The sequence below is a fragment of the Lacerta agilis genome, chromosome 1, assembly GCF_009819535.1.
Source record: "Lacerta agilis isolate rLacAgi1 chromosome 1, rLacAgi1.pri, whole genome shotgun sequence".
NCBI lineage: Eukaryota > Metazoa > Chordata > Lepidosauria > Squamata > Lacertidae > Lacerta > Lacerta agilis.
Genome location: NC_046312.1, coordinates 111306193 through 111314648, shown reverse-complemented (window position 1 = coordinate 111314648; position 8456 = coordinate 111306193). Strand labels below are relative to the sequence as shown.

Sequence of the window (8456 nt, the reverse complement as noted above, 5' to 3'; positions counted from 1 at the left end):
CAAATCTCCTTCTGCTCTTTCTGCAGAGAGCTGTACATAGGAAAGATGTACATTCTCTGCCATACCTCTCACGAAGGCAGGAGGAAATTGAGCACCAATATTGCTGATAAGTGCCTCCCTTCTCTTTTCTGCTTGGCTTAGATCTTTTGAATTTAGTCAACAGAAGAAATGTGAGGCTTACTTCCTTCTGGAATCATCTATTAAGATGTGTTCCCCCCCCCCCACCAGTGCTGTCAAGTATCCCGTTTTCCCTGGGATTCTCCCTTATTTCAAGCAGTTTCCCGCTGCTCTCCCTTATTTTTTATTTCCCTTAAATTTCCCGTTTTTAATGGAAGCAGCTCCTCCCCTGCTGGCCAGGGACTGGGTGGGAAGACCTCGCCTACTTGGAGAGAAAAGCCTCAGCCCTCAAAGCAAGTGGGAGCCGTTTCCCATGCTTACAGGGGGGTGTATTCCTCCCCCTGCATCAGCCCCTATCCGTTGCTGCAGAGCCCCTCAGCCGGCCAATAGGGTTAGCTGGCGGGCAGAGTCTGGCTGCCTTTGAGCAGCTGCTGCTTCCTGTCCTGTTTTGATGGGATCAGACAAGAAGACGATGGGGCTCCATCGCGCAGAGCACATGGCTGCCCTCCTCTTTGCTGGCTGCCCTCCTCTTTGCTCCGCTCCGAGCCCGAGCCTGCTTGGAGTTTACATTGTTGCTCCGCCCACCACTGACACATGACTGTCCCCGGGATAGGTGAGACTGCTGACCCCTTATTTTCAAATCCGAAACTTGACAGCTATGCCCCCCACCCCAATCCAGACTGTGCATTCATTTCGCGTTGTAAGAGAGAAACGGAATGGAAGAATGTTTGTTCCGAAGTTGGAAGGCAAAGGAAGGGGCTGCCCTTCCCACGGCTACAGACGAAGGGAAATACAGGCTTGCATAAAAGATGGTTAAGATTTTAAAAAGATGGATTTTATTAAGCACAAAACAGCTTTCAATACATTATCCATACAAATTGGAAGGGGATGGGGGGGAAACCAACTATAATGAATTTCAAATTTCATTTGATGGGCAGGATGTATATTGGCACAATAAAAGGGACCATTTGAAAAGTAATACAAATTATAACTATAGGGTCACCACTGTCTAAACAACAGATAGCTTGCCTACAGCCTAAAAATACTACATCATCTGGAGAATAAAGAGAATTACTATTCTGTACGGAACTTGTACTTATTAGCACCATTCAAAGCTTGCATCAGCTGCTTAGGCAAAGAAGCACCTGACTTGGTGGGGGGAAAGCTTCAGAGAAAGAAGGGTTCAGTGCAATATTTTCAGTTCCTTTTGATAATATTTAAAGTCTATGGTTTCATAGCATGTTAAATAATTATGGCTTGGTAGAAATACACTGTTAAGATGTAGAGTAAGTTTTTACTTCAAGAAGGACGGGATTCTTTCATAACAGCTGTAGAAATGCGTTTTAATGTATTATGGCAGGCGCAGAACTCAGATGACATGCTGGGTAACGTAGAGACATCTTATGAACTGGCAAATGGACACTATTAGCTCTCTGTTGCACAGACTTCTGGTTGTCTCAGCTGCTGTTTTTTCAAACAAACCAGCTTTATTTTCTCTCTAATGTGTTCAGCTGTAGAAGCCATATCACCCGGGCTCCCAAAGTACTGTTCAGTACTAAAACAAAGAGAAAACAAGCAAGGCACATGGGATTTGTTCTCAGTGCATACCAATTTGATTAAAACACACACACACACAATTGCTTTCCACTATACTGGGCTAGTACAGTATTGAATGTCTTAGGATGAGGTCCCAGACCTGACTGGTGAATATGGATGTTATGCCACCATTATTTTTACACCAGACTCAAAACTCTAATAGTACGTATTCGAACTAATGCGATTTGTTTGGAGCGGCTTCAATTTACGAGCAATAAACATTGCATCCTTTCATTTAATTATGCTCTGTGAAACAATTGATGGGCACGCATCTCGATTAAAGATACCTTTTGATGGCATGGAAAAGCAATTGTAAAGAAATAAATTTTATTTAAATATTTAACTTTTTTGCCATAGCATCTGACTACTCGTTCTTTTTCCAAACTGAGTATTTCAGCTAAAGTACTATTTGTATGTCTCCCTCATTAAAAATCCGTTTGACTTGTATTGCAAACTGAAGCATTTCAGAATAATCATATTCTAAGGAAGAGCTACATACCCATCAGGATAAACAACAGGTACTGTTAATCTATCCAGAAGTGATTTTCCAACAGCTTCAATCTCATCAAATTGTTCCTGGTCAGTTATGGATTCAGGCTGGTTTGGGCATTCTTGCAAAACCTGTAACAAAGTGGTATTAAGAAAAAAGAAAACTGCTTCCAGAGTTCACTCAAAACAACAGAGCAATATTCGTATGTTGGTAGCAACTAACTTTTTCAGCATTTGAATGGAAAGCGACAGCCATCTCCAGCCTAGTTACTCGCTCTTCGGAAGTGATGGTGAATTGTTTCCAGACTCTGTTCAGCTTTGGAAGTGTGTCTCCTGAGGACCTAGAAGTGCATCGCAGAGACTGACACAAAACGACGGTAGCCTGTAGTAACTGCCTTCCATAATCGTAAGTACTCTATAAAAAGGAAAAAGAAGAAAGATGTAAAATTTCAATCTCAAATCCTTGGACAGATGTAACTACAAAAGAGCGACATGCTGGCAAGGAACAAAATATCTCAAATGCAAGTCACAAGGCGTTCTTGCACTTAATTTGACTATTAACACATCGGCCTACTTTTCCAAACGCAGGAACGAACTGCAATGGCCTTGGCTTGGGAAATCCAACTGAACGATGAAAGGCGAGGGAAACAGAAAGCTAACCCTTTGGGGGTTTGTTTGCTTGGTCTGAACAACTGACTTGGGAGGTAGGGGATGCACACTCTTCTATGGATGGAGGCCTGCTGCACAAACCCACAGAGGTGCTTTGAGAACAGAGAACATTCTCACTAAGCCCACCATGTTTTTTCTTTCTTTTTTTTTAAAATCCACTCGCCTGCACAACAGCAGCAAGTATGGCTTGCACCCCTGCCTAGGTCTCAAATATTCAGCACAAAGATCCCATATTCTTCCACCTTTGTGTTCTCTGTGAACTACAAAGGAGTCAAGGAGAACAGACAGGGTAAACATCTTCACTTCCTGTCCCCATTCTGTTTTTCATGGAAAAAAAGGAACCTATGGCTCTTCCCCCCCCTTCCTGCTGGGCCTTTCCAGAAGGTCATTAAGGTGCTGAGCGCCCCCCCTGAAAAGCCCTGAGTAACAACAGAGGAACACCCTCCTCTGGATCTGCACATCTGCTTAGTAAAACCATGCCAAAACCTTTGGTCGTTTGCTTTTGGACACAGTAGTCCTGTTGTTTATCATTTACTTGTCTGAACACACTAGTTCCTTTATCAAATCAAATAGCTGATCAGGGAAGTAACTTCTAAATAAAAAATAAAAATAATGCAGAGCATTGCCCAGGGTACATGGAGTAACCACTCCACATTTGTCAGATATAAAGTGAACTCAAGCATTTCAAAATCAATCTTGTACATTTTATGACGCATGAAAACACTTTGGGGGGGGGGGACTGTGATTGTCCCCAAGGGGATGTTCCAATAGAATAATCTTGTCAGATCCAGCCAAGGTTTCTGGCAATCAGAACTGTACTCAGAAAACAAGCTCAGCAAATAGTCTAAATGAAAATGCTAATTTTAAATATCGATGAGAAGGCTTAGAGGCAGCTTTCTAGTGACCCACCTAGTTTGCTTACACAGTGAAAGAAACCCTTCATATATACCTGTGCTACATCAACAAATTTTCGATGCTTTTCCAACAAAATTTTGGTTTCTTGAGCATCATCCCCCAGGCGGGTATGGGTCTTCAGTAGAGCATCGAGTAATTCACTTAACCATTCTACTGCCTAGAGGGAAGAGTAGAAACAGACTGTAAAACAGAAAACATTTAAACTAACACAATCCATCTGTCACAGATGTGCTCAATAAGTAAGAGTTCTGCAGTGTATTTTACAGGGGTGCACAAACACCCAAAACTATTAAATTTCCAAAACTAAGCGCCCTCTCTCTCTCTCTCTCTCTTTGAAGCAAGTTTATATGAACAACACTGGCCACAATAAATATGCAGCTCAATCTCACCTGGGCAGCATCCTCTTCACATTTGAAGAGCTGGACCATTTGAAGCATCTTTAATCGTCTGACATCTACCATGTCTTCACATCTGTGAAAGCCGGAATAATAAGCAACCACATCAGAAAGCTAAACGCTGTTGCCTAGCACTCAACCCATCACTCCCGTCGTAGACGCAACACATGAACAATTCCTCTTTCTTTCATGCGCCACTAAAGATTCGGTGGGGTTGCCATATTTCAAAAAGTGAAAACCGGGGCACAAAAGTTGTTGAACTGTTTTTTGGGCAAACGTTGTTGTTGAGTTATTTTTAAGGAAATTTGCCAGAAACTACACTTCCAACATGCCATTCATCCAGATTTTCCTGGACATCTAGCGATTTCCCACCCGGACAATTTTTCCCATGGCCGAAAATCCCAGCTATTACTACAACATACCATGAAAAATATATATATGCAAGGAATTGCTTGAAAAATCAGCAAAAGTTTGATAAGCACTATCATTTCCTGGCCAACATAGTTCCCCATAGTTCTCCAACTCCAACTTCATACATGATGGGCAATAGTCTGGGGTTTCAATATAGTTGAATAAGTCCACTGGTTTCAATGGGTCTATTATTAGTATGACTAATATTAAGTATCTCCTGATATACCTATGTAAGTACTGTTATCGTATTGTATTTTGTACTGCTAGTTTAACTGAGGTTTCTGGTCCAACAAAAACAATGCATTTCCCCCCCCCCCCAAATTGACCTTTAAAAAACTGTCCATATCCTGTTCTGGGCGCTTAAATACTTATCAGGAATTAATAGCACACACTCCAGGACAGGTGGAGGGAAAGCCTAAACCACTGCCTTGTGAAGGGATATAATTTCTTTTAGCTATTGCTATTCTCATATAGCGTATGAGTACTGAAAAAGCTACATTGGCTCCCAGTACGTTTCCGAGCACAATCAAAGTGTTGGTGCTGACCTTTAAAGCCCTAAACAGCCTCGGCCCAGTATACCTGAAGGAGCGTCTCCACCCCCATCATTCAGCCCGGACACTGAGGTCCAGCTCCAAGGCCCTTCTGGCAGTTCCCTCACTGCGAGATGTGAGGTTACAGGGAACCAGGTAGAGGGCCTTCTCGGTGGTGGCGCCTGTCCTGTGGAACGCCCTCCCAGCAGATGGCAAGGAAATAAACAACTATCTGACTTATAGAAGACATCTTAAGGCAGCCCTTTTTAGGGAAGTTTTTAATGTTTGACGTTTTCTTGTGCTTTTAATGTTCTGTTGGGAGCCAACCTCCATCTCTGTGTGGCTTTTGCAGTGGACATTTCTTGGGGTGAAGAGAAATTAGCAGCAGCGGAACCTGTTTTGCTCATAGAGAAGCAGGAAATGGAGACTGAGACCGGCAGCCTCTGAGTCTTAATATCAGGGGAGAAAGATTTAATATTTAAACACTACAAGATAATCATCTGATAGATAAATCCTAAGGAATTTCAAGACTGGTTTCAGTTCATTTTCTTAGTCATAACTTGTAAAGAATACAATTTTTTTCAGTTTTCAGATATAAGCAGATCAGGGTTTTGTTCATGATTCAAGTTATTCTCTTTCATGATTAACTCTTATTCGTTTTCAGCCTGATCCTTTGGTCTTTTGTGCAGTACTATCTGGCACATTATGACATCTTAATGTTCTCTTTAAAAAGAATACCACAACTGCAGTTGCTGAGTTATCAAAAGGCATCAAGTGAACTAAGGCAATTTTAAAGTCATACAGAATTTTCACACAAAATGGCACAGTTAAGAGAACTTCTGAGCTAGAGGGAACTTTTCAGGGCTGCCAGGCAGCATAATTATTACCTTTGCTTCCTGAGCTGCATGTCTTCCATCACTCCCTGGATGTGATCAACATTCTCTTTGTTTTCCGTGGTTACATCTTTTCCATAAGCCCAAGATGCCTGGTTAGATATTTGATCAAGAAGACTTTGACCTTTTTCACGCAAACCTTGCAGACCTAAGTCTAAGGTACAAAAAACCCAAATTCTTTGTTTCATAGAACTAGTACATTTCCCACCCTCAAACAGGTGCAAGTGTGAACAAATGACATATTCTCTCTACTCATTAATTTCTGTCCAATTCTCTCTTCATCTGTGTGCAAGTTTGGTTTGCAGTGATTTCACTCAATGAACGATACGTCACTTAACTTACTAGACTTACAGTCACAAAGTTAGTATTTATTCTAGGGAGAGGTCACAGCTTACTAGCAAAACATACAACTTGCATACTGAATGACCTAGGTTGAAACCCTGGTGTCACCAGTTAAAAAAGAAATACTGAGGGCTAAGAAAGACTGAAACAGTAGAAGACAGTGATCAATTGTCTGACTAAGTATAAGGCAGCTTTATATGTTAATTATATAAACAGTCTTATGAACTGCTATCACAAAGCAGGGATTTTGAAGTTTCCCCTCTTTCTTAATTTGACTATTGTATGCATTATCTCAGTTTACGTTTAACAGGTGTTTTTCAAAATGAAAGAGATTAGTTTTCTTCTTAAAAGGTAAAGGACCCCTGACAGTTAAGTCCAGTCGCAGACAACTCTGGGGTTGCGGTGCTCATCTCGCTTTACAGGTCGAGGGAGCTGGCATTTGTCCGCAGTTTTTCTGGGTTATGTGGCCAGTATGACTAAGCCGCTTCTGGTGCAACGGAAGACCGAAACCAGAGCAGCGCATGGAAACGCTGTGTACCTTCCCACCACAGCAGTACCTATTTATCTACTTGCAATTTTTGGCATGCTTTCGAACTGCTAGGTTGGCAGGAGCTGGGACTGAGCAACGGGAGTTCACCCAGTCATGGGGATTCGAACCGCCGACCTTCTGATCAGCAAGCCCAAGAGGCTCAGTGGTTTAGACCACAGCGCCACCCACATCTCTAGTTTTCTTCTTAAAGCTTTGTAAACACTGGCACAGATCTTCAGGTCTGGACATATTATGCAGCTTAATCATAAGCGTCCTCCATATGATAACTGTTAATTAAGCTAAGGGGATCCATATGATCACGAGGGGCAGCAGGCTGAAGACATGTGGTGTGTTTTTTTTCCCACCCTCACTGTAATGTTCAAACACTGAACACTGGTGTCTGAAAGAAGGAAGCCTAAATGCACAGACCTTTACATGCACAGCCTTCCAAGAGAGCTGGAACCCCAACTGCATGGAGGTCCAAAATGTAAAGAGGTCTATGCATAGAGGCTGCCCATCTGCAATGTCCAGTCTCAATACATGCAATTTAATACACGAAAGCAGCTTTGGAAGTTTTCAGCCTTGGAAGCAGGTAGCGTGTCAGGGATTCATGTACACTGTTTATGATGTTTCCTTGCTGCAATACAAATTAATTTAAATGTACTGTTAAGACTTTTACGTCCCAACAGTATTTGAGAGCCAATTGCAAAAGGAAGTCAAGAGTTTGCATCCAAAATCAAAACAACTGTAAAGCAAATCCAATTATTCAATTAGGCTTGTCCCCCCACATTGCACTGTTATTTTTTTAAAAAAAGGGGAATTGTAAAAAAGTGGGGGTGCGCATTTGAGAAAAGGCTTGCCATGCTCACCGAATCTCTTCTGCATGCATTGCTGAATTGTGGCCAGAAAGGTCCGTTTTCCTCTCCATGCTTAGTTACGAACGTGAGAGAAAATTCAATGTATACTTTAAAATTTATTTTCCCCCAATTGTTCACTGTTTTATAGATTTGGAGGTTTCTACAATGTTTGGGCTTACCAACACTTTTCAGTTTCTCTTCAAGTAGCTTTAGAGTTTGCTGAATTGACGTCCCGTCTGCTGGTGCGACATCAACACACAACATCCCTAGTAGGCCGTCTAGTTGCTGAGACAACTGAAAAAGGACAGCAAGAAAAACCCCAGGTATCATATTACTTCAAAAACCTGTATTTCTCATGCTTCAAACCAAGGATGTGCTGCAATAATGGAAGGGTGTACTGTGACTGACACACACACACACACACACACACACACAGAGAGAGAGAGAGAGAGAGAGAGAGAGAGCTATAAAGGGAGATAAAACTAGGAGATAGGGAAGCTCACAGGCAGATAACCTGAACGGCAGACACTCCTCACCAAACACCCTTCATCAAGAATGCTGCTGCCACACTTTCTACCAGTCTTCAATTATCAAGATGTGGACTCCCAACAAGACCTGATATGCCTCTTTGTGTGTGTGTGTGTGTGTGTGTGTGTGTGTGTGTGTGTGGACATCGAAAAGGGCCCCAGGTACAAACAGAGTGGAAGAGGGCC

The 8456-nt window shown here is 42.2% G+C and overlaps 1 protein-coding gene across 2 annotated transcripts in view; it reads right to left on the bottom strand.

Moving 5' to 3' along the window:
* Positions 1-930: 930 nt before the first annotated feature.
* Positions 931-8456, bottom strand: part of SESTD1 (SEC14 and spectrin domain containing 1) — a 50284-nt gene continuing 42758 nt past the window's right edge. For both annotated transcript variants that reach the window (XM_033167221.1, XM_033167212.1), the window contains exons 13-19: positions 7923-8037; positions 6010-6169; positions 4176-4257; positions 3821-3943; positions 2426-2617; positions 2213-2334; positions 931-1672 (exon numbers count right to left, since the gene is read on the bottom strand). In XM_033167221.1, coding sequence (XP_033023112.1) covers positions 1543-1672; positions 2213-2334; positions 2426-2617; positions 3821-3943; positions 4176-4257; positions 6010-6169; positions 7923-8037 — 924 coding nt within the window. In that variant the 3' untranslated portion in view covers positions 931-1542. The remainder of the gene's footprint in view (positions 1673-2212; positions 2335-2425; positions 2618-3820; positions 3944-4175; positions 4258-6009; positions 6170-7922; positions 8038-8456) is intronic.